We start from the raw sequence: 26584 nt of genomic DNA, 5'->3' as shown, positions 1-26584 counted from the left end.
GTTCTCTTTCCTTATCTTTTTAAATCTTGATGCTGATGAAGTAAGTAAAGATTAATACCTTCAGTGTATCTGCATGGAATGAGATTGGAAAAACTTGTGGTAGTCGCTTTCATCCTTTTGAAGGGAAATGTAGATTTGTACCGCATTTTATTTGTGAAAGAAGAATTTGGAGCAATTGAGATTTAATGAGCTGAAGCAACAATTAGTGTCTTTTCCTTGGTGAATGTGGTGTGTATTTTTTTTTCTTGCGGGAGCTATTTTTATTCTACCTTTACTGGTGATTGAACGTAAAAGACTTGCATATCTTCCTGGTTTTTGAGTAACGTGGTTTAGTACTCTTAAACAAATAGTTTTGCTTAATAAGATCATAAATACCACATTCTAGATGTTGCTGTTTGAATGCGACAAAACAGCTGGGGATGTAAGCTGTCCTGGAGTTGCTTTGATACTTCTCATTACAGCTTTTTAATATCTCTATGCCGCTATAATAGTAAATGAATTAATAAATAACTCTATGCATCGACAATTATTATTCTCTTTTCTGTTGCTTTTCCTTCTCTGAGTGAATGGAAATTTAAGAATAACTTGATGAGCCAAGCATAATACGTGTTTTTAAGTTCAGATTTGCCTAGATTCCTCAGGCTATGGCATAAGAGCTTTGGGGTTTGAACTATGACAGAGTACTGAAAAACAGAGTTTAGTCTGAAGGCGGTCATTGTGGTTTATTTCAAGGCCATCTACAAAGTGAAGAGTTCATTTGTGTTCCTTCTACTGTATTAGATTGTAGATTTGCTCGTGAAAGATCATAATCTGCCTACTTTTAACTTGAGCGTATTCATTTGAAGTTTTGCTGTAGGGGTATGAATGGAACTGGAAACTCGGTAGTGATGGAAGTTCGTAAAAAACTTCTATCTGTACACTAAAAGCTGGACCATCTTCCGCTGGTACCAGAAAAGAGAAGATAGAGAGTTCATTTGTGTTCCTTCTACTGTATTAGATTGTAGATTTGCTCGTGAAAGATCATAATCTGCCTACTTTTAACTTGAGCGTATTCATTTGAAGTTTTGCTGTAGGGGTATGAATGGAACTGGAAACTCGGTAGTGATGTAAGTTCGTAAAAAACTTCTATCTGTACACTAAAAGCTGGACCATCTTCCGCTGGTACCAGAAAAAAGAAGATAGAGAGTTCATTTGTGTTCCTCCTACTGTATTAGATTGTATAGATTTGCTCTTGAAAAATCATAATCTGCCTACTTTTAACTTGAGCGTATTCATTTGAAGTTTTGCTATAGGGGCATGAATGGAAGCTGTAAAAAACTGATATCTGTACAGTAAAAGCAGGACCATCCTCCGCTGGTACCAGAAAAGAGAAGATAAGTATATTGTTGCAGTTAAAGACAGGGCAGCTAGTCCCCTTCTGGTACCTTTATGGCTAGCAAACATGGGAACGAACCAACTGGAAGTCTAGCCCTAATGTGGTTCTTAATGCTTTTGATTATCTCTATTATAACGTGTTCGGTTAATGGTTATATTCAACCATTGTCAACAGGGACCTCCTTTAACTGCACTTTAGTATCGTGTTCTTCGTGCATTAGACTTGCCACCAAACCCCAAAATAATCCCGAGTTATATTCAGATGGAATCTGTAGTAGAATAATTGAGGGATCATGAGTCTTTGAAATGTTCAACCTGTGTAGAATTCCATGGATTTTAAGAGTTTTGATATGTGGAAACTTAAAGAAGGAAATGAGGAGGAACTGCTTGTGTAGTCTTTTTTAAATTAAAAAAAAATATGGGGCATAGGCCCATTTGTTGTAGTCGTTTTAAACCTGCAAAAATAATCTGGATCAATTTGCAATTATGTGACTCGTGCTAGGAAGATTCAATCATTTGGGAAAGGTGGAGCCACACTGTCCCAAAATATCTCTCGTCTTCATCCCTTTGATTTGGTGGTGTTTAACAGTATGAACCTTTCTCATTAGTAACTGATAACACAAATTATACGGACGTGTGTTTCTTCATGTAACAAAATTATTTAGAATTAAGATACTTAAATTGCAATCTAATAGTAGCAATTTCTTATACCAAAAAGGTCTCTAAAAAGGTTACTATAACTAATTTGGCCCGAGTCAGTGTGTAATATAAAGATGGAGCAATGTATGTGCTATTCAATCATTGACCTTTCTGGGCCGTAAATTCTCAATAGTGAACGCCATCTTTGAAAGACCATTCTTTGGGAAGTGTTAAGAAAATAATTCAGTGTCTAACTACTTTTTAATGTGAAGATATTGATGACAAATACATCAAATTAAAACGCGGAATACTTCAGTGAACATTTATCACTTTGAATTCCATGAATCTAGAGTTTGAATTGATAAAAGCTTGGTTTGAAACTCCAATTTATTTTCACAATTAAATTCTGAAGTTTGAACTCTATGAATAGTTCTTGAAATTTGAAATTTTTCACCCTTTGAGTTGGAAAGATTGATAAATCATTCGAAGAATTTGAACACTCAAAAATTCTTATGGAGTTGCTTAAGCTAGAGAGTACTTTTTTTATATGTATTATTTTCGTCTTAAAAGTTGATATTTTAGAATTACAATTCAAACCTATCCAAATATTGATCATTCGGGCTAATTTTTACATAGCAAAGTGATCGTGGGAGGGAAAATTATTGTCCAATGTCGTTGAACTATTTAATTTATAAAATGCATTTATAGTGTATAAGCCGTATATATATATATATATATTCAAAGTGGTTAAATAATATTTAATTTGTTTCAATTTATGTGATTCACTTTTCTTTTTAAGTTGGTGTCAATTTGAATGATATTTTATTTATATTTTAGTAACAATTTATATTTAATAATATACAAATATTTATGACTAAGTTTTATATTATAAATTTTAAGAGTTTTTTTTTTAAAAAAAAAATCATATCAAGTTAAATCATATTAGATAAATTAAAACAAATGAAATATATATATATTTTGGCAAAGTAGAAAAGATACATTTATATAAGTTTGGATGGGACCTAGAGGCTCAATCAATCATATTTGGAACTTGGCCCACGGCAGTATGGTTGGGTTAGGAAGCTTATTTAGGACCGTCGATTTTATACATGGTCGTCACCTATTAAAATATTCAAAGTGCATATTTATATCAGTCTGACTTTTGTCGTTTTCGGGAGTATTTGGCCAATCAACGGCTCTAGATTTATTCCTATCGGCGATTTTTTTGTTTCTATAAAACCATTGAATCAATTGAGCCAACCACTTCACACTCTCTCCTCCAAAGTATGGCAGCGGAGGTTACTCGCCTTTGCTTCTGGAAAAGATAAACAGATCTGCAATTTGATTTCGAGAAAAAGATGTTATTGAGAAGCTCATCAACCCCTTTACTCAATTCATGGAAACCAAAATCATGTGGGTCGTCGCCGGAATCCGATCTACTTCCGATAACGACCCAGCAGCTGAATCGGACTCGATCTGTGTTAATGTCGACGTCATTTGGTCCGGATGAATCACCGGTGAAACATACATCTCCGACGAAACATGTACCTAATAGGTGTATGTGCGAGTTGGACCCACGAGATCCAGCTGTTCAGAAGAAGAACAAAAACGAGGCAAAAAGAGAGGCGACAACGCCGAAGCTGAAGAATAAAGAAGTGGGTTCGACGGAGGTGAGGAGATTGTTGTCGAATTCTGGTTTGGGAAAGGCGGAGGAAGAGGCTAGTGTAGCTGTGGAGGAGAAAGGGAGGGTGTTGCAGTCTCTGGTGGCGGGTGGTGCAGGTGGAGGAGGAGGAGGTAGAGTTTGCGGTGGAGGAGGAAGCGGGGGATCGCATGGTGGAGATGGGTCGGATTCTCAGGATTCAAATAGTTGGCATGGGCATGATAGTACAGACGCCTATTACCAGAAAATGATTGAAGCCAACCCAGGAAATGGTCTTCTTTTGGCCAATTATGCCAGATTCTTGAAAGAGGTAAAACAATTTTAGATGAGATTTCCACTGCATCTCTGTTAATTTTAAAAATTCAGATTTAGAATTTTGACTTGATGGGTTCAAAATTGTGTTGTTTCACATTTTCCATTGAAGTTTATGGGTTCAAAATTGTGTTATTCACATCTATTGAGTCGTGGGATGCCAATTATTGGTGCAAACAGGTTAGGGGTGATTTAGAAAAAGCTGAGGAGTACTGCGGAAGAGCCATTTTAGCAAACCCGAATGATGGTAATGCTTTGTCACTCTACGCTGATCTGATATGGCAAACTCAGAAAGACGCAGCTCGTGCCCACACTTACTTTGATCAAGCTGTGAAATCTGACCCTGATGACTGGTATGCATATGCTCTGCATTTCCTTTTTAAGATTTGAAATCTTTTGTGAAATAGAGATCACTCTATATGTCACATTTCTGGGCATTGTTATCATGTTAACGTTTGATGGAACCTCCAATTGATTCCAGCCTGAATATGGCTCTACTAGATGGGCCACTTTTTTGGAGCTATTTGTCCACTCTCTTGAAAATATCTTGGTGGTCCATTTGCCCCTACTTTTATTTACTTAATTATATCTTTAGCATGCCCCTTGGGTGGGGGTTTGATTCGATTTTAATGGCCAAACACATGTACCTAATTTTTTGATAATGAGTGGGGGGAAATTAGATCCAAAAACTTCTGCATGATCTGATATCAAGAAATGGACTTTGAGGTCTAATTAACATGGTATCAAAGAAGGCAAGAACAAGGCCGCACATGAGGGGTGTGTTTGACTTTTTTAATAGTGGCATGCTTGATTTGACTTTTTTAACGTGATGAATGGGTTCTATTGCAGCTATGTTCTGGCCTCTTATGCTCGATTCCTGTGGGATGCTGATGAAGAAGATGAGAATGAGGGTGAGGAAGAAGAACTGAGTAGGCAATTTGGTATACAGAATGAGAATTCAGCACAAGCCCAGAACTTCTTTGGTGCACCCTCTCATCCACCTCCCTTGACCGCTGCTTCTTAGTTTCAAAGTCTCTTCCAATGTTAATCAGACGCCTGAACACATAGATTAGATAACTAATATAAGTATGTCTAGTATATAAGTAGCTAAGAAATAGATTGCTCTCGACTATGAAGAGTTTTCCTTCTGTCTCTTTTACAAGCGCTAATAAAAACTAGAGGTCTAACTAAATGTTATTTTGTGATGTCTGGTAACCGAGTATTATATTATGTACACTTCGCGTTGTTTCTCAAATAATGCACAAAGTGAGTTGTTTTGTAGTTTGATTAAATCTCACTATTATCCAAAAAGCATAAGTTCCAAGTGTTCTTGTGTTGGTACATTTCGCGGATCCAACTTCAGAACTTCTTGTTATAAAGATAATCATCTTACCTGCTAACTTGTTTATTTCATGCTATCTCCCACCAGCATAGATATTAAGTAACTCTTCTCTTTCCTACATCTTTTCCTGTTGGATATTGGGTTTGAATGTTTTATGGACCTAATTGTTTGGTTAAACTTAAGATGAATGATGTGATAAGGTTTTCTTCAAAAATTGTCATATATTCAAAGCCCATCAATTCGGTTGCTCTTGGGCTTCTATTTCATGGTAACCCGTGCTAAAACTAGCCCAATATAGACTTGGGTTACCACCATATTGCGGACTGTGTTGGGCAGCTTCTCACAAGTGTTCAGTTCACCTGAATAGTGATAAAATCATATTTGAATAAGTTGTCAATTATCAGCACTATTTCCTCACTCTATTTTTCTTGTAATGTAAATAATTAAGAGGATTAAACCAACCCCAAAAGTTTTGAGAAAAAAGAACTCTCCACTGAAGCATTATGCATTTTAGTGCTGGAAACGAAATCGTTTTGGTAAAAGAGTTGGTATTTATTTGCTGTCTGGACTGAAGTCCGTAACAGTAGAAGCTGTGAAACTTTATCAACAAGCCTATTGATCATGACTCGTGAATGCGCATCCTCTCAAACTTCTTTTGAAAATATTTACTGATAAATATGTTTCTATTATAAAATAATGCTGTAATAAAATATTAGCACAAAGAGATGTAGTCAAAGATGGGAACTGAGAGAGATTTATTTGTTTATCAATATATATATATATATATATATAAAGAAAAGGTGATGTGGCATCTTTTTATGGACTCCATTTTTATTTATCTTTTCTTTTTTTTTGCCTTTTTTCTTCATTCTTTTCATTAAACAATTTGTTTATTAATTAAAAAAATCCAATTCAATTTATTATTCTAATTATATCTAATGAGTTACAAAAAACCTCCATCTATTTACATTCTCTACTTAAATAACATGTCTTTTCAATTCCTTTCTAACTATTCTTATGTTTATCCAACCTATAAATAACAATCATCTATGGAGATATTGAATGATCATTTCCATTTTCTTATTCTTATTTTAGTTGTATAAGATTTCCTCCTTTTTAAATTTGTTTTCTTCATCTTTTTTCATCAATCATGTCCTTAATATTGTTAAGGAGAAGACATACAAAAGATAATGTCACGTTATAATTTTTTCACTTTGATGAAGATCATAGATATATTCTTCAAAGATTCATCATAGAGAGATGTTCACATTTTTTTGGTATAAGTTCATCAAATAAAGAAGGAAGTTTGATTATTTCAGAAGATTCATCAAGAGTAATGGTCATAATAGTATAAAATTTTGAATGAATTTCAAATATTTTGTAGATTCATTAATGTATTATTTTGATTTTAATTAATATTATTGTATTCTTTTTTGTTTTATTACTTAATTTTGAACAAAAATATTTGATCAAATATATGATTCCCTTTATTTCAGTAAAAAAACAAAAAATATATGGAACTCGACAAACCAACATATTAGAAAGCTTAATTAGCAATTTTTACTCGATTAATTTTGCTCTTATTCTTCTTAATTTTATGCAAAAGAAGATGAAAAATGCATGTTTTTGTTTATGTGTTTATTTGTTTGCCAAATTCTAAATAATATTTTAAAACTATGCCACGGTCGAAAGGTATATTACTTATGGTACATTTCTCATAGCTATTGAATATTGTTGTCGCTAAAAATATACGATATGGTCTATCATATTATGAAGGAGAAATATATACAAGGTGACGTGACCTGTCTATGACCTTCATTCATATTTATTTATTTATTGACTATTTTTTCCTTCATTTAATTATTTATTTTATTTTCAATATCTCAAAAAAAAATTACATTCAATTACTCAACTTTTTTACCTCCCATTATAATATATCTTTTTTATTTAAAATGTGCATTTACACCTCCAATCTTCATAAATTTTAATTTTAATATATATATATATATATATATATATATATATATATGAAAGCTATCCACTGGATCTTGGAAACAAGGTACACAGGCCCTGAGCTGAGCTCCTTTCGCTTCGACCCATGAATCTTTCTGTCCATTAATCTTTATCTTAACTAAAAGAAATTCTCTATTTCTAGTCTTATTTCATACTAATACAAGAAAAATGCTGCAAGAGGTTACTCATTATGCTATTCCTTCTGTCTTCCCTCACCTCCATCTTCAATCATAAAGCGGTTTAAGGAGTGCCCTTCTTACCTTACTTTTTCTTTTAGCCTCCGTGCCCCATTTAAAGAGGACATGAGATGACATCTTATTTTATGTCATTTGCTTTTCTTTGGGCTAGACTATATATATATATATAGATAATAGATGTATAAAAGGTAGTGAGGCACCTTTGTACGGCCTACAAAATTATTTATCATTTTTCTCTTTTTTTTTTGATCATTTTATCTTTATTTATCTATTTACTTTATTTTTAATAGTTCAAAAATTATTTATTCAATTCATCAACTTTTCATCTTTTACTATAATGACATTTCTTTATTAATATCTTAATATGCATTCATGTATTCTTCCACATTCCACCTTCATAATTCTTAATCAATTTAATTAATGTGTAGTAATAATGTGCTAAAAATTGAGAGATAAGAAGACTTTTTCTTTCTTTTTTAGATATCTTAATATGCATTCATGTATTCTTTCATCTTCCACCTTCATAATTCTTAATCAATTTTATTAGTGTGTTGTAATAATATGCTAAAGGGAGATAAGAAGACTTTTTCTTTATTTACTTATATATTTTATTTTTAATATCTTTTTACATTCAATTTCTCAGCTTTTTACCTACTATTATATTATGATAGACCATATTAGATATAATGTGCATTTACATATTCTTTCACCTCCAATCTTCATAATTTTTAATATTTTAAAAATATATTATATATATGACCAGTTTTTCCTTTATTTAATTATTTTGATTTTGTTTTTAATATCTCAAAAAGTCTTTACACACAATTACTCAATTTTTGACCTCCCAATAATATATCTTCTTTATTATATATAATGTGATACCTTTCTATAATAAAGAAAAAGTATTTATTTTTCCTTTTTTAACTTTTTCTCTCATTTCTTCAATTATTTTATTTTGTAAATTCATTTTCTTAACTCATACCTTTTTAATTATATAAATTTACTCTTAATTAATATTAGTAATATTCATAACTCTTAATTATTTAATGTACAGATTTATGACATCTTAAAATCATACAATTAAAAATTTATTTTACTTTTATTTTACATAGCAAAATATTTCACACACATTTACGAAAAGTATAAAAGTTCAATCTCATTAGTATTCCAACAAAAAGTACGCGGGTCATCTAGACATACTATCAAATCCCCCTTCAATATAATAGAGATGAAAGAATTTTTTATTAGAGAATATACTTTAACTTATTAATTATGAATGTATTATCGATTATTAAATAGATGTTAAATTTGATAAATTTTATTATGCATCATATTTTCGAAATATTTTTTATAGTACAATCACCCTCAAAGATAATGATGCAATCGAACAATTTAATGACTATGTAATCAATTAATTTTTTATCAATTCTAACAGATATTTTCCTAGTTTTTAATATATAAAAGGAGATTGCGTAAGAAAGATGACTTGCGATACCGGATTCAAAATCCCATGTCTAAATTGAGTTAATAGGGCGTTTTGGGGAACGTTATCCACATAAACACAACACGCCGTGGCACGAGATGTTTGCTCATCAATCTCGCACGTCCTTTCATTCACCCACCAGACACCACGTGTCCAACCTGAAAAGGACAATAGTTACCCTATCCCATTACGGCCTTTATTGGACAAATCCTATCCGTTGATATTTACACTTGTAATAAATTAAGTTAATTGCGGAGGTGATAAAAGGTCCTGGAGTGCCACGTGTGATAAATTCGTTGCGTGTTTGAGGCGGCTTTGTATGAGTTCGGGTGGCTTTTAAGTATATATCCAAACAAACTTCTTTTCATTTACTGATGCAAAAAACAGAGCTAAGTTTGGCTGAAACAGAGTAAGTGTAGTTTTTGAGTTTTGATATTTGGAGGAGAGAATAATATGGAGGAGCAGAATATTTCTCTGGTTGAGCTTCCTGCGCCTCCGTCTTGGAAGAAACTGGTATTTTCTTTCTTTACCAATATTTCTAGTGTTGTTCCTTTTGCTCTAGCAGGCTATGTTGGTTGCTCACTGAGATTATGATTGCTACTCTTTTGCTTGTCTTGAATATGCTACACTACTATTTTGTATTTCCACTCAATTTGTTTCTGATGGCTTTCAATTGATTATTTTTGTCTATTTTCCCTTCATTTCAGTTACTAGTCGAGTAATTTCTGCTACTTTGTACCCTCGATTTATTTCTTGCTTATCAGATTTAAGTGAGTTTTCTCTTGTTGCTGATTGGAGGGTCTTTGGGAGAGAGATAGTTGGTGATCTGTTTAACAAGCAATATTAAGCCAACAAAGTAAAGTTTTTGGTTGTGTAGCAGAAGCTGATTTCTATTGTTGCAAAAAGAAATCTTAAAACCATCATTTTGGGCAAGAAATCTTATATCCTTGCAGAAATTCCAGTTTTCTAGTCACAACAAGTTTACCACCATGAACTAAGGTCTAAGGATGACAATATTGTGGAATATGGTATAGGAAGATCTATATTCTAATCTTTCTATTGTTCCTGAACAATATATTAGTTCTAAAAGAAGAGTAAAGGGCAGGCTTTCTCCCATCTAAATTTTATTCAGAAATAATTAGTAAACAAACAATACAATAATTACAATATGAATAATACAGCTTCTGTTGACTAAGCTGGAAATCTAAATAAGATTATTTATATAATGCTTCAACACTTGACAAGTGACAACCATATGCCATGTCAATAGTTCGGACGGAATCCTGAGGTACCAAAATGAGAAGTAATTAAATAGTTCTATCTCTCTTTCTTTTCGGTGTCTACTTTGTGCTGTGTTTAATTATTCTGTTCACGAGCTAGATTTCTGTATCCATGTTTCCGATATCGTTATTGATGAGCGAAGAGTTCAGTGTCACTTGCTACTCAAGCTTGTTTGAGAGTATCAGTATTTCAAAGCTCCCTGATTGTTAAGCATTTCTTGCGAAGCATTGTTGGATCTTATATGTTAATTTTCAGCTCATGCCGAAAAAAGGGGTTAGAGAAAAGAAGAATGAGGTTGTATTTGTTGCACCAACAGGCGAGGAGATAAGGAATCGAAGCCAGTTGGAGAAGTACTTGAAAACACATGATGGAGATCCTCGTATATCTGAATTTGATTGGACTACTGGTGAGGCTCCGAGGAGATCAGCACGGATCAGTCAGAAGGTTAACGCAATGCCACCTCCGGCAGTGCTTGAGCCGACAAAGAAACGACGTCGTACTTCTTCAGCTACAAAAAAAGGTATGGAAATGGATGTTGCAAATGTCGAGAAGGAAAACACAGACAAGAAAGACATGGAATCTGCCATAGAAGAAAAGGAAGGCTTGGAGGAGGAGGAGAATGTAGTAAAAGATGAAATGGCGGACACAGGGCACAAGAAAGAAGAGGAATTCTCTGTTGGAGAGGGTTCACAGATGCCGAAATATGAGGCTGAGGAGACTGGAGCAGAAGTTGAAATGAAGGACAAGGAGGACAAGATGGGGGCTAATAAGGAAAATACGGAGCATAAAAAAGAGGAAATGTCCGGTAGAGAGGTTTCAGAGAGGCGAACTGAGGCCAGCGATGACACTCAGGTTGTGGGTGGAGGTAAAATGGCTGAAAATGTTACAGAGGAGACTATCACAATTGATGCCAACTTCTGGAATGATTCCATGGACAAGGACTGTTTCAAGGGAGTGTTTGTAAATACTGTAATTGAAGAAACAAATGCTGCTGAAGCAGGAGCAGAAGTCGGGGAGAAACAGGGATACGGGGAAAATCTAGAATCCCAGATTGATAAAGATAGCGGTGCAGCTGATGATATGAATCACGACATTCCAGATAAGGTCACACCAGAAGGAAATGTCGCAGGAGGGGAGACGTACAACATTCAGCACTCTGCATTTGTCGGAGAAACTAGTGGTTTCCGTGAAGAGCATAGGTCACTGGAAGAAGAGGAAAATAAGAACAGGGCTGGTCTGGTGATGGATAATGGCAAGATTAACCAGCCAGAGCGCGCACATACCCCACAACATCAATCTGCTGCTACCATAAGTTGCTGAGTGTAGCATCTAAAATAAATTAGACCTTCGCCCAATGCATGTTTAATCCGTAATTGGACGATTATAATAGTATGTTTAGGTGTTTAGGAATCAGCTTTTCTGCAGATCAACTTTCCTGATCTTTTTGTGACAGTGCATCTGTGATCTGTACTTTGTGATGTATTGTGGTCTTCTAGTATCTTACTAACATAAATGGTGACTTGTTTATTGTGGAGTTCGTATGTAAGTTTATTTTGTTCATTTCTTGTTTATTGTGGAGTTCGTATGTTGGTTTATTTTGTTCATTTCTTGTTTATTGGGACTGCTCAAATTCAAAATATCTTATATAACGGAGTGTCTTCGTACTAACTTTTAGGGTGCTTCGGCATATGTTGCCATTCGTCTCTTGTTAAAAGTGTGGTGTTGTGTCAAATCCAGCAACCATGGGTAAAGCCATGGATTTAGAGCTGAAGATATTTGAAGCTCAAAGAATGAAGAAATAGAATTTTGCTATAGAAACTGTATGCGGAGGAATTTTCATTCCATATGAATCTTCTATCTCAATCTGTACATTTGCACTGTGTATATATACAAAAATAGATCCTATCAATAACTGCCTAAGTCACACGTTACTTGCTCTAATAAAAAACAGTAACTAATCTACTCTTAACTGATACTGGTTAAGTTATAACTTCCTCTCACATCACTAGCTTCAATATGTTGCCTAAGATGAAAATGAGGAAAGGAGATTTGCGCCCAACGTAGAAACGTGAAGTCTTCCTAAAATAATCTGAAATCGCGTATCACACGGGAGAGCTCGTTGAGAGACTACGAGTTCAGATGGTTAGAACTAACAGCTAATTAAAACTAAGAGGTTTTTGGCAAAAAAACATCCTTAAACTATACCTCAAATTTAAACTAAATTCTTAAAATATCTTTTCCGGCACAAAACATTCCCCAAATATTTGAAAATTCAGCAATTTTCATTTCTGTTTGATATTGTCAAAAAACTAAGGAATTCTATAAAAACATGTGCAGTTCATGTGACTATCAACAAAAAATTTCTTGCATAATTTCATTACCTGCAATAAAAAGTTTTTGGAGAAAAGTATTAAAAATCTTGGACTTACAGTTAATTAAGACGAAAACGTGTAAACTTGGAGATTGGAATTCTAGAAGCTATATATATTTGCAAAATTGGGTCAGTGAACGTTGTTTGGAGGACTTTAATGGATCGGAACTTGTTTAGTCGATTGCTATTTTGTATGATGGATTCATGATTTGCTTGTATAATAACAAAGTGTAGTAGTTGAGACAAAAATTCTCACGGGATTAAAACTATGAAAAATATAGTTTTTTAAAGGTTGAGGAAGTAAGATGCAATAATATTTCAGATAATGGAGGAACTTTACTTGCCGGTTGCACATCAACTTCGTATATCGTTAATCGTATGGCAAAACTATGTGAAGTCCATATACCGTAATTAGAAAGGTCCAACCGTCTTAATCTAAGTGTCCATTTACTAATTGCCATTTGATTATTTTGGGAGTGGAATTAGCCCCATTTTCCAACATCTCTTTCGGGTTCTTCTTTCTAGCTCATTTCTTGTTAGTTTACCAATGGTCCAACCATCATTAAATTCCTACTTTGATTTCCCACCGCTCTTGCTATAATAGAAGATTCAAGACCCAGCACCATGCAACTTATGAGTTTAGACCAATTCAAAATCCCTTCCCCTATATATATATAAAACCATATTGCTCTCTTTAGGCATCTCATCCTTCTCTAGCAAAGTTGCAATTATCAATTGTGATATATAAGAAATTCCTTCCATAAGATTGAAAGTTACCAAAAAGGAAAAGACATGGACAAAATGCTGGGCATGATCTTCTTTGGTGTTTTAGCCGTTGCAAGTATGATGCAAGACGCAACAGCCCAAACGGTGCATGTGGTCGGGGACAACATGGGTTGGATCATACCGAACGATGGCGCAGCAGCTTACACAAATTGGGCTGCTGGGAAAACATTCAGGGTTGGAGACACTCTAGGTATATATATGCTTAATTTCTCATTCTATTTTCATTTAAGTTATCCCCAGCTTAATTTAAACTAAAGTGTTTAACCATATTACAGTATTCAATTTCACGACCGACCGACATGACGTGTTGCAAGTAGAAAAAACTTCGTTCGATGGATGCAATTCGAACAATGCCATAGGGAATGCCATAATGACAGGACCAGCAAATATGATTCTCAACTCTACAGGAGATCACTACTATATTTGCACTTTTGGTACCCACTGCCTAAATGGCCAGAAATTGGCTATTACAGTTTCCAGCCGCACTAGTCCTCCAGGAGCCAATCCGCCTAACCCGAGCAATCCAATTGTGCCTTCACCATCCTCTTCCAGACAACCAGAAGCTTGTGCACCTACACCATCTGCTGCTGGACCATCAAATTCTGTTCCCGGTGGTCCTGCTCCTCCTTCTCCTTCGTCCTCAACAACCGTGTTGGCCAGTTTTGTACTCAGTCTATCCTCCATTGTCTTGGCCACTTTTCTTTAAATTGGGCAATTTGCGGTTTAATTTTGAGCTTCCTAGTTTATACTACAATTAAAATAATCTTGTGATGGATTTTATTTTTTTTGGTTTACCAGTTTGTATTGGATTGAGTTTTGTTTTAGTTATTGATTGTCTTAGTGATATTTTACGAGTTTCAGTAAAGTTATGGTAATGTTTTTGCAATCATCATCAGTGCAGTTTATATTGGTACGGTAGGCATGTCCCCTGTTTATATATGTCCATTTTAGTATCGAATAAATAATCTATAAATAACAATTAAGGTATAATATTCCACAATACAGTTTTACCATTAATTATTTGTCGATCCAATATAAATAATGATATTCTGCAGTAATTCCTACCAAGCATGTAAAGATGATAGCTTTACCTCGTTCCAGTGATACAAATTAAATAAGTTCATCTTTAATAGTACTACTAGAAAGTAGACCTACAGCAAAAGTTTTCTAGCAACGGTTATATAACCATTGTGGTAGATTTTCGACCCTATTAGCACACTTAAAATAAAATTGTTGCAATAGCTACATACCCATTGCCATAAAATTCTTTGTTGCAACACTATATGAATCCGTTCCAATAGACTCCTTTGTGGCAACAGTTCTTTGAAAAAATTAATTTACTACAATGCTTTTAATTCCCCTTTTATATATTTTTTGTAGTTCAAAGTGTTGCACTTTATTTAAATTATTTGTTACCTTTGTTTAAAAGAAAGAGGAACAGCTGCTGCACTTTGCGGCTGTCAATTGCTTCAATTTGATCAAATATTATTGCATTTTAAGGACAAACGACTATGACAATTCAGGTTGACTTAGGGTCAAAGTAATTGTTGTTTTTCGATAGATTTGAGGATAAACGATTGTTGTATTTTGAGCAACTTACCTGCTACATTTTGGTGAACTGTTGTATACTTCTTCAAGGACATTTGTTGTTGCATATTGGCCGTGATCTACTGCATTATTTTTTGGGGGCCATTACACCTCACATTGGGAGTGATTTACTGCTACATATTGACACAAACTCTTATTGCTTTGCTGCTACATTTTTTGAGCCCATATCTGTTGCATTTTGAGCCAATTTGTGGCTGCATACTGATGCAAACTATTGCTACATAGCTGCAACACTATTGAGTCGATCTCTTTTGTGCTGCTGCATTTTTTGTCAAATAGTTGTTGTACTTCAAACATATTAGAACTACTATTGCATTGTCGACATTTTGAGGTTATCAAAATGTTGCACTTTGGATATAACTGACTGCTGCATTTCAAGGCAGATAAATCATCTGCAATACGTTGGGCCAGGCATTGTGTAATCGTAGACCTCATTCTAAAACCCCAACTCTATCTTTTATACTTTGGTATTTATATTTGTATATTTACATAGCCTGATACTAACATTTCTCTAAATCACTCTTTTTTTGTAGGTGAAGAAGATGAATAAATAGGAAACCAAATCAGTGAAGACCTTTTTCAATAGAATTGTTTGATTGTTGTTGGAATTCCAAATGTCTTGGGAGTTTTAGAATTAGAATCTTGCACATGTACAAAATCATGTATGCTAAGAATATTTTACATTCATTTATATTAGTAGTTGAGTATTTTGGAGTATACTTTTATTGATTAATAATATCCTTTCGAGATGTATATAATTTTTAGTGTGTTATGTATTATTATATGGGTGCATAATTTTTATAAATCGTTGCCAAAACTTGTTGTAAAGTATTGCAATAGCTTGTACAAACCGTTGCAATCGGTTTCATATTGCCTAAATAAAACAGTTGCAATAGATATAAAACGTTGCCATAGGTAAGTCAAAATGTTGCCATAGCTTCAAAAAATGTTGCATAAATAAGTACAACAACGGTTCTTACCCGTCCCATTTGAGCAAAAATAACCGTTGCTATAAATAAGGTTGTTGTAACGGTTATTAAACTGTTGCAATAGATAGCCTATTATAACAGTACGCCACCGTCGAACGAAACCGTTGCGGTAGATCTATTGCAATGCAATCAGATGTGACGGACCACTAAACCGTTGCCATAGATCTATGGCAATGGATTTCTTATCTATTGCAACGGTTTTGGTGGCGTTGCCATAGGCTAAATTTCTAGTAGTGAATTAAGTTAAAATCTGGGTTATATGTATAAGGCTCACGGACCCGATTTAAAATTTTCATGCTTTAAAGCCTCTAATAATTTAGGTGTTTCACATTAAAAGTAAATTCATGGCGTAACAGGGTAAAAAATCAATTGCGCATATTACACCAAACCAATTCATTAAAGACATCGTCATTCATATACACATTTATCACTTAACCGAGATAAATTTAATTACTGAAGTCAAATTGCTAGGTGTAGTATAAATTAAACACCTAACTTACTGGAAGAAGTAAATATTTAAAAGATTTTTAGTTCCACAGTTTTGATTTTTACACCGTATCCCCGAAGGTCCAAGAAGATTATTAACGTAAAGGTCATCAGGGGTATACTTCCAGCAGGTTTAATATGTCGCATATTAGTTGATTCATTTCTTGGAGAACAAAACAAATTCTATTAAAATTCAAATTGTATCATATATAAATTTAGACTTGTTCTCAATAATCATATAGAGTTTTAAATTGTTGATGATTCTATTCTTTATCATGTGAAGTTGTCGACAATGATCAGCGAGTCTAATTCCATCCAAATTTTTGTGAAGTCATTAAGGACACACCAGTTAACTCTAGGCTGATTTTGCCTCGGCCTAATTATTCCTACTAAATGTATAGAAACAGAGAATGCATAAATAAGATACAAGAGAAATAGATACACAATACTTCTAGTTGTCTATCCTAGTTAGAGTCAACGTACATTTAAAGCTCCACTACTACTTGACAGATTTTAAACCAAGACAAGTTAAATATCACATTTTGTAAATATTTTTCTTACAACAGTATTTGTTGGTGAATATAACACAAATTATAGTAAATTATAGTTGAACACTGAATAATTTGAACACTTAAAAATATTTTTTTTGTTTCAGCCCTCGGTTAAATTTTGTTGGTAAGTCATATTTTAGTGGAGGAAATAGTTACAAGTCTCACGTATCGTAAAAGGAAAGGTTCAAGTCAAATGTCCAATGACTTTCATTAACTATATTTTGTTTATATAGGGAGTTGAATTAGCCCGCCTTCTATTTTTCTCCATCGGGTTCTAATTTCCTGCTCATTTTTTTCTTGATGCTCCAATGGTCCAACCAACATTAAATTCCTACTTTGATTTCCCACCACTCTTGCTATAGTTGAAATTCAAGACCAAGCACCACGCAAGTTGAGAATTTAGACCAATTCAAAATCCCTTCCCTTATATATAGAGAGTCATATTGTTAGCTATAGACATCTCATCCTTCCCTAGCAAACTAGCAATTAGCAACTTCCTCTGTTGTGTCATATAGTATCCCTTGCAAAAATAAAGTTCCAAAAAGTTAAGACATGGACAAAATGTTGTACATGATCCTGTTTGGTGTTTTAGCCTTGTCAAGTATTGTGCAAGACGCGGCCGCCCAAACTGAGCATATGGTCGGGGACAACATGGGTTGGATCATACCGAACAATGGCGCAGCAGCTTACACAAATTGGGCTGCTGGAAAAACATTCAGGGTTGGCGACACTCTAGGTATATATACACTTAATTAATTTCTCAATTTGCATTATATTTTCCTTTGAGATCGATATCCTTCAACTTAAGCTGATAATTGTCATGTCACAATATATGTTTCTTATTTTATTTTTGACAGTGTTCAATTTCCCGACCGGCCGACATGACGTACTACAAGTAGAAAAAACTTCGTTCGATGGCTGCAATTCGAACAATGCCATAGGGACTGCCATAATGACAGGACCAGCAAATATGATTCTTAACTCTACCGGAGATCACTACTATATTTGCACTTTTGGCACACACTGCCAAAATGGCCAGAAATTAGAAATTACAGTTTCCAGCAGCACTGGTACTCCAGGAGCCAACCCGCCTACAACATCTGCCAATGGACCTTCAGGTTCCGTTCCTGGTGGTATTACTCCTCCTCCTCCGTCTCCTTCGTCCACAACGACCATAATGGCCAGTTTTGTGCTCAGTCTATCCGCAATTGCCTTGGCTTCTTTTCTTTAAATTGAACCATTTAAGGATGTTTTGAGATTCCTATAGTTTATACTACGATGTAACCATACTAGATTGTATTCGATTCAATTTTGTTTTAATTGCTGTTTGAACTTGTGATATTTTCGCGAGTTTAAGGTAAAATAAAGGTAGTCTCTTTGCCATCATACATCTACAGTCTGAACATTATTTTTTTCGAATTATAAATATGTCGTTCCTATAGTATAACCTAATCAGTTTTTTTAAAAATAATCACGGTGTATAATTTTGCGGTAACTCATAACAATCTTAAATTAGGATTGATATAGTTTGGTTATATACGCATAAGATGTACGTTTCGAATTTAAATTTTTAATTCAGAGTTTGTAGTTTGCTATGAATAAAACGATTTTACGGCAAATGGCACCTAAAATTTCAAATAACATAAAAGAAAGTATTTCAAGCAGCCAGAGTAATATTATCTGATTTACGTGAACATAAGTTGGGCCAACCGAAATTGGATATTCAGATTGGATATGAAATTTGGTTCTTTGAATTTTAGGATATTGAAAAATTCAAAAACACTTATGTCTTATATTCAGCACTATTCATATGCCCAATACTAATAAGTCCGAAGATTCAATAGTAGATGATATATGGTTAGAGGTAAAAGGGAGGTAATTTTGCTCCCAATTTAATTTGAAATCGAACATAAAAAATCAATCCAAACTTATTTGAATTGTAATTTCTTCAATCTAAAAGTCGAAATCAAGCTGAAATTTGCATATTAAATCCGAATGGTCAAATGCAGTGATATGATTGAATCATAGTTGCTAATTGAGTTAAACTCTTGTAAAAACTTTTGCAACGTAACCACGAAACACAACTACAATTGAGGTCAATAAATTTATAAATGTAGCGTTGACTGGGGATTGAAAATTGCAATTAGCCTACCTGCTGATTTAATTTGATCAATTTAGTTGACTCGTTTCTTTGAAAAAAATTGCAATTTTCATTTTAAAACAATTTTTATTGATATATAGATGAAGGAAATTTCATATTTGACCAACCTCATTGTGATACATTTTTAGCCAGCCACAATACCCTCAACTACTCCCACGGTCTCAATTTGCATTTTATCTTGTATATATTTGAAGAGCAAAACCCTAGAATATATTTCAGACAAACATTATAGATTTTATTGATTAGAATGTGAAACATTAAACTAGTTGCTCAAAGATGTCGCATTGAATTTGAAACAAATAAAATAGCTTGTATTAGTTTTTAGGTGGAAATTCTATTTGATAATGAAAGACGAAAAGATCTCTAATTGCTCTGATATCATATTAAAATGTGTGGTCATTTTATCTAAAATTTTAAGTTATGAAAGAGATCACACTTTTATTCACTTAATTATATTTTCAACACAATAAAAAAATCTAACTTTAACATAATAGTATGTTTAAATTTTTTTACATGTGTATTCCGATATGTAAGAAAATTGATAATAGCCTTAAATTAATCGCCAAAATATAGTTTATTTAAAGAGATAAGAATTCATTCTCTTAATTAACGTGAGGCACTTTAACAACTCTTTGACACACCAAATATTGGGACATATAAGATGTGAATAACTTAATATGTGACCCAACATTGGAAAATATAACAATGGCTTTGTGTCTGCCACCATTGATATCATGTTAAGAAAAATAAGTTTTTGACTTCAACCATTAAAACTAGGTCAAGAGGTTAAAACATCTTGAAAACTAAACAAGGAAATGACAATACGATCTCGATCTCAACAATTGTGAAATATTCTTTTTTATTTTTATTTAATAGGGTGTAATACTCTTACAAGTTTACTTCCTAGGTACATGTCTCAGTATGGTCCATTCATTATTGTCCTTAATTTTACGCTATACTTAGTAGAAGCTTGGACATGCGATTTCTTCTCATGATTTCTGAAGTATTTGAATATTTAATTTCATATCATGATTTCACATTTTTCTAATACAAAATTTGACCCACATGCTTATATTTTGTAAAAAAAATCCACAATTTTACATCTATATAATTTTTTGCAAGAATACCAAAGAAATGATGAAATATTCATGGAATATAAACATGATCGTATAGTTACCAATAATAATATTGACTATGTTCAATTTTATCAAAGAGTTGTACACTATAACTCATGTTTAATTTTACTATTCTATTGAGCTAAAATTTGATCAATAAATATTGTATTTGTGTATTAAATTTTATAATGAAATTTTTCTTATTTGTTAAGATTTTATAATAAAAATTTTAATTTTATATCATAATTTCATGTCTCATGATCAAACGAGCCGTTAGAATTAATGGTCGCATTTGTATGCGTAATTGCACATTGCAATTCAACATACGGAATGCTATTAAAAGGTCGTTTACTTTACGAAATTTTCCGATTCACAATAATGGCTCATCTGGCTTAACGTAGTCGTAATTACGTCCATGCACGGCATTTCGTATGTAGAGTACTTTGATGTCAACAACTTTAATAAATCATGTACTTCTTTGATTTTCTTACCAAAAAATAAAGAAGATAAATCGTCTAAATTATTTTTACTTACTTTTTTATCTCAATTTGGTATTAATTTTTGATCCACCAATTTATATTTTTCTCCACATTTATTGTCTATTAAGGATAAAAATGAAAACAAATATTTTATTATATCATAATTTTCTAAAATAACTATTTTTGACGGCTATATTTTATTAGCAGAACAATTAAAATGGACAGGAGGTAGTATTTTGTTGAAGTTATATACATTAATAAAGTACTCACTTTAATTAAAATTGACCGGAGATAGTATTTAGCATGTTATTTATCATTCATCCTAAATGGAAATCAATATGCAAAATATAATAAATCACAATAAAAAAATTACGATAAAAAGAATTTAGCTTATTTAAATTTCAAAATTCGAAAAGTTTAATGTATAGCAGTACGGAGTGAGTATGGGAAACCATAGTTGGATGCAATTTCTAGAATTAGGAAAGGAACCTTTTCTAGAAGTCAATATAAAAGCCGTTAGTCTTGATCAGAGTGTGCAGTTTCACATTGTTTAATATGTTTGAAAATATGACATACCAAAGTGAACGGGGTTACCATATTTCAGAAGCTTTATTTGAAATTTTTGATTCATTGACACTTTAGTTAAAGCAACAGCGAAACAGAAATTTTTCTCCGTTTATGAAATTCGTATACATATATTCATTACATCACTAAATTAAAGTATTTGACCGGCAATAGAATCAATTATGCTGGAGCTTAAAATTTTCATAAGGTATCGAAGGAATTAGATTTGGGTTCATTTATGTGGGTCAATTTTAGGGGAGGGTAAAAATCTAATCGATTGTTAAATCAAATCGAAAAAGATGTTATTGATTTATTGTTATTGGATTATTGGGTTAACGATTATTTAATGATTTTATAAAAATAATAATTGGGTTATCGATTTGGTATTGGTTTTTCAATATTAGATTATTAGGTAAATCGATATCCCATTAAGACTATAATAATTTACTGTTTTAATTTTTACTCATATATAAATATCAAAGTATCAAGCAAAAGATATTAATAGAATCACTATATCAGACTATCAGTACTGTACACAATTCATAGTTCATATTATTTCACAGTTCACACTGTATTTACCTTTAGGCTTTTGTATTACTTTAAGTTCACAACATCACAATCTAAAGAACTAAGAACGACGATGATTACGATTTGCAACGACAACGGCAAGAATTCGGCGACGACTAGGGTTGTGAATTGAGAGTATTCACAATAAGAACGTCCGATTTGCTTGTTTCGTTGTATGCCTGTATCGCGTCAAATTATTGGAGAAGTCTTTTATTTGTTTTGAAAGCATTTTTTTATTGGTTAAATCGAAAACCAAACTGTTAAAGACCAAAAGCCGATAAACTGAAAATCGATAACAAATATCTCATTGGTTTGGTTATCTATTTAGCGTATTTAAAAATTAAAAATGGATAAATCGAACCAATAATACTTAAAATCAAACCTAGTCGACCAATGCACACCCCAAGTCAATCTAGATTCATTTAAATAATAAATAAATATATATTCTTATTATATTTAAATTTATATTTAATAAATAAAAGAAAAAAGACACAAATATTCAGATTATTTCTAAAAAAGACACTAGAAGGGGTAAAATTCACATTTTATATGTTTAGTAACAATTTAATATTATATATTGGCCGTTTCAAAAAAATCAATATATATATATATATATATATATATATATATATATATATATATATATTTATAAATAGTAATAATTTAACTTTAAAATCAACATTTTACTCTTAATGAAATAATTTACAGTCACACAAATATTTATGACTTATATTATACCATAAATTTCAAAAATATTTCTTTATTTCTTAAACTCCGTCCCGAATCAAATTACATCATATGTTTTAATTTGGAGAAAAACTTAGCTTTGGAGTATGGTGAGGTTAATTAACGTAGTCAGTGGATTAAGCAAGATTCTATTAAGCAATCAGTCTTTTTTCCAAATTATACAACTTTTGATGAGTTGAATAGGCCAACTTTGGAACTCTCCGCCCACCTATTGAAGAAGAAATTAGACCCAACAACTGTCTATCTTCGTATATTTAGGTCTCAGTAGACTTTTGCTTCTTTTTTTTCAAAAAAAAAACTGTAAGTGTTTAAGCATTTTAATATCAATATTGAGTGATATTAATTTGTATAAGTGGCATATGTTACTATTCTCTTTTTAGTGCATAGAAATGTCTTTCATTATCATCTTTAGTTAGTGCAAGACTAAATCATTTCATTATGTATTTTTAATCTAATTATCACTAATAAGTGGTGCACTAAATCATTTTATTATGTATTTTTAATCTAATTATCACTAATAAGTGGTGCACTAAATCATAATGGTGCACTAAATGATGATAATGATGACATTCTATTATTTTTTCATCTTTGTATGATTTTCTCTCCTATAAATAGAGAAGTCTTCTTTGTTTTGAAATGAAAGATAAGAGAAGAAAAAAATTGAGAGAATTAAGTTTGTCTAAAAAGAGAGTTCTTATTAATTGAAGGGAGGTGTTCTTTGTGTGGAGCTTTAAACTCAACTCTTGTCCAGAGTTTGTTGAGTTACATTTTGTGATAAGGCTATTGTATCCTGGAGGGGACAAGTCAAGAAGACTACTGCTGAACCAGTGAAACAATTTACTGTAGTGGGCTTGAATATCGTTAAAGAGAGCGAGATATCCGCGCCTCAGACAAGAAGTGAAGTTAGTTTTTTCATTTTATTTTTCAATTATAATTTATAATCTTGTAATTTCACCAACAAAAACAAACGTCAATTCTCCGTATGTCGGTCTGTAAAATCTGTAGTAAAGCAAATCAAATCAACAGAAAGTTGATTTCTGAATTCTGATTACGATACTTTCCTTTTAATTTTTTCGGTAAATCAATTATATATTTGTCGAAAACGCATTGATATTAATTGGACGAAGGGACAAAAATGAAATAGGTAACATAGGGTGATGCCTAATGATGAAATAGTAGGAGATAAATTGGCTTCTTGATTTGTCTCTTAGAGTCGACCAGAAGAGAATATTGTGTCGAAGTATGCGATTATTTCATTCAAAAATTTAAAATTAAAAAATATATTTTATTTATTTATTTATTATCTTCAACATGTTTTTTTTATGTGCATGATTGATTTTTTTTATGAGCCAAACACACAAGAATTCTTTTGAAGACCGGGTACGATGAAATTCTCTTCCCTCGCGCCCCACATTCTTATTCGATGCCATACAATATTAAAATATGTGATTATCACGTCTAAAAGTTTAAGTTGATAGGACATTTTATTTAGATACTACTTTTAACATGTTGAATCCATATGAAAAATGTAAACTAAAAATTGATAGAACTAACCGAAGACATTAGGAAGAACTCTCAATACAAGGGATGGGCTTGATCAGTTGGACCTATTCTAATAGGACTGGGTCTAAAATTATAAAAGAAAATTATGAAGAAAAATAAAATAAAATAAGTAAAATTTACACACACAAAAAAAAAAGGACAAACAATGATATATATATATAACCAAAAAAAAAATGTCGATTATTTTAAAAGCAAAATATACATTATTTAGGTTAGGAGAGGGAAAATATCTGTAGTGTAATACATCTTCATAAAATATGAACAACAACAACAACAACCCAGTGAAATCCCACATCGTGGGGTCTGGGGAGGGTAAAATGTACGCAGACATGACTCCTATCAATGTAGGACGGTTATTTCCGAAAGACCCTCGGCTCAATAGAAACATAGAAAAAAGTCAGACAAGAATATTAAAAGTAGGTAAGTAGATAACGAAAGCGGTCCAAACAATAGTAAAATCAAAGCACAAAAAAAAAACACTAGATATTGTTAGATAATAACATAAATAACATAAGATAACATAACATACATAACATAAATAACATAAATACCATAAATCAGAGTACAAGAAATCATAGTGAATTAATACGCCTACGGATAAGGGGGAATAATGCCACTATGTACTAGCTCTCTACCCTAATGTGTGTCCTCCACACCCTCCTATCTAAGGTCATGTCCTCGGTAAGTCGTAAATGCGACATGTCCTGTCTGATCACCTCTCCCCAATATTTTTTCGGCCTACCCCTACCTCTTCTGAAACCATCCATGGTCGGTAAATGTACGTAACCTTCGCAGAAGATAATGTGGCCCTTTAATACTGCAAAATTATGGTTTTCGTACAAATGTATAACGTATGAAACTTTTATTTATTATTTTTAAGATAGTGAGATCTCTTGTCTCTTACAATTTGAATAGAATAAAGGAATTTTTCGATTCGGGTCGAAGAAGTAATGTCACTCGATCATTATCAAACTGACTGCAATTTTCATGTCTGTAAAGATTCAACCAGAGCGCCCTCTACTTCTAAAAGGCCATGAACTAAAACAGAATCATTCTCAACAAATTAATAAGAAGTGATTTCATTTTTTTCATTGGATACAGATAAGACCCTCGTCTCTCTTAGGTCTTCTGTCTCTTGATAAATATTGTACTCTTATGTTTGAGATTGTCTTTGTGTGATTCATCCGACTACCTACACCTGGACAGAAACATCTATGAAGCTTTAGTGTTCCCTAAAATTGGCTTTGGGCTTTTCCTACACAGTTTAAGTGGAAGGCGAAAAACACTGCTATGATTAGTTTTTTTTTTTCCTTAATGATTAAGAATGAGTGCCTGAATATGTTATAGAAAAAAAAGACGAAAGCATCAAATGACTAAGAGAGACAAAATAATTTTTTTCAGATATTTTATATATAAAAATTTAGATCTATAGTGTAAAAATGAATATCTATTATACTAATATGACATAAACTATGTATAGAGACTTAGAAAACTCATTTCTCCCTATTTTTTTCAATCATTTTCCTCCCAGTCAATTGGACCAATACAAGGCAACATGTAGCCACGTAGGATTAAAACTAATTAATGAATCTCCTTTTAAATAAAAATAAGGAAAGAGGGTCCTCACTAGCTTGTTAAAGTATTGGCTAAGAGAAAATTGGTTTTATGTGGCCCATTTAATTATAGCATACTTTAGTTGAAAAAGGTCGATTTGATAAAAGGTGTGGGCCGTAGAAATATTCGAATTTGAAGTGACAACCCTCCAGACATAAGGATCAATATGATCCCCGAATTCATCAAGGCGACAAAACAGAATTATACGACTTTGGAGTAAAAGAAAAATCAGAGATATTCGAATTTGAGTTTATTTAACTTTTTGAACATTTGAATCACGCTAGTCTACGACTAATCGGAGACGATTATAAGATTTCAATTTATAACTTTACTATTTTTATTAAATTTACTGATTTACCAAGTACATTATAAATATTTATTACAAATTCATTAGTTAAAACAATCTATATATTCATTCACAAATTTAAGATTTATAAAATTCAAATCTTAAATTTGTTTTTACTGCTTCACTAAACATGTTGTTATTGTGCAATTTTTTGTGAATTAAGTGGAAGGTGCAAAATGATTATAGCAGTCCCATTTAAAGGTCTACAATGATAAGGAAAGAAAGAAAAGGATACTCCTGCATTAATTGATAGAAGTAATTTTAACGTTTCTTTGCAGTTGATTGGTTCTAAGAGAAGTCATTTATTTATGTATTGTCAAGATCGATGTAAACCAT

At 32.5% G+C, this 26584-nt stretch overlaps 4 protein-coding genes across 4 annotated transcripts; all 4 read left to right on the top strand.

Moving 5' to 3' along the window:
• Positions 1 to 3258: 3258 nt before the first annotated feature.
• Positions 3259 to 5269, top strand: LOC129895021 (uncharacterized). Its single transcript, XM_055970646.1, has 3 exons — positions 3259 to 3983; positions 4166 to 4338; positions 4835 to 5269. Exons 1-3 carry the CDS (start codon positions 3372 to 3374, stop codon positions 5007 to 5009), a joined length of 960 nt encoding a protein of 319 aa, XP_055826621.1. The 5' UTR covers positions 3259 to 3371; the 3' UTR covers positions 5010 to 5269.
• Positions 5270 to 9372: 4103 nt separating this feature from the next.
• Positions 9373 to 11835, top strand: LOC129895631 (methyl-CpG-binding domain-containing protein 11-like). Its single transcript, XM_055971363.1, has 2 exons — positions 9373 to 9533; positions 10557 to 11835. The coding sequence occupies exons 1-2, from the start codon at positions 9474 to 9476 to the stop codon at positions 11619 to 11621; spliced, it is 1125 nt and encodes a 374-aa protein (XP_055827338.1). The 5' UTR covers positions 9373 to 9473; the 3' UTR covers positions 11622 to 11835.
• A 1522-nt stretch (positions 11836 to 13357) lies between these two features.
• LOC129895778 (cucumber peeling cupredoxin-like) lies at positions 13358 to 14252 on the top strand. Its single transcript, XM_055971541.1, has 2 exons — positions 13358 to 13648; positions 13734 to 14252. Exons 1-2 carry the CDS (start codon positions 13465 to 13467, stop codon positions 14162 to 14164), a joined length of 615 nt encoding a protein of 204 aa, XP_055827516.1. The 5' UTR covers positions 13358 to 13464; the 3' UTR covers positions 14165 to 14252.
• Positions 14253 to 17542: 3290 nt separating this feature from the next.
• Positions 17543 to 18412, top strand: LOC129895541 (cucumber peeling cupredoxin-like). Its single transcript, XM_055971266.1, has 2 exons — positions 17543 to 17828; positions 17950 to 18412. The coding sequence occupies exons 1-2, from the start codon at positions 17645 to 17647 to the stop codon at positions 18321 to 18323; spliced, it is 558 nt and encodes a 185-aa protein (XP_055827241.1). The 5' UTR covers positions 17543 to 17644; the 3' UTR covers positions 18324 to 18412.
• Positions 18413 to 26584: the final 8172 nt, after the last annotated feature.

The sequence above is a fragment of the Solanum dulcamara genome, chromosome 7 (genome assembly GCF_947179165.1).
Source record: "Solanum dulcamara chromosome 7, daSolDulc1.2, whole genome shotgun sequence".
NCBI lineage: Eukaryota > Viridiplantae > Streptophyta > Magnoliopsida > Solanales > Solanaceae > Solanum > Solanum dulcamara.
This window is presented reverse-complemented; position numbering and strand designations above follow the sequence as displayed.

Coding starts and splice junctions, on each gene's coding strand:
- LOC129895021 (XM_055970646.1), top strand. CDS start 3,372: ATGTTATTGAGAAGCTCATCAACCCCTTTACTCAATTCATGGAAACCA. Junction 3,984..4,165: donor ATGCCAGATTCTTGAAAGAG/GTAAAACAATTT, acceptor TGGTGCAAACAG/GTTAGGGGTGATTTAGAAAA. Junction 4,339..4,834: donor AAATCTGACCCTGATGACTG/GTATGCATATGC, acceptor GTTCTATTGCAG/CTATGTTCTGGCCTCTTATG.
- LOC129895631 (XM_055971363.1), top strand. CDS start 9,474: ATGGAGGAGCAGAATATTTCTCTGGTTGAGCTTCCTGCGCCTCCGTCT. Junction 9,534..10,556: donor CTCCGTCTTGGAAGAAACTG/GTATTTTCTTTC, acceptor GTTAATTTTCAG/CTCATGCCGAAAAAAGGGGT.
- LOC129895778 (XM_055971541.1), top strand. CDS start 13,465: ATGGACAAAATGCTGGGCATGATCTTCTTTGGTGTTTTAGCCGTTGCA. Junction 13,649..13,733: donor CAGGGTTGGAGACACTCTAG/GTATATATATGC, acceptor ACCATATTACAG/TATTCAATTTCACGACCGAC.
- LOC129895541 (XM_055971266.1), top strand. CDS start 17,645: ATGGACAAAATGTTGTACATGATCCTGTTTGGTGTTTTAGCCTTGTCA. Junction 17,829..17,949: donor CAGGGTTGGCGACACTCTAG/GTATATATACAC, acceptor TATTTTTGACAG/TGTTCAATTTCCCGACCGGC.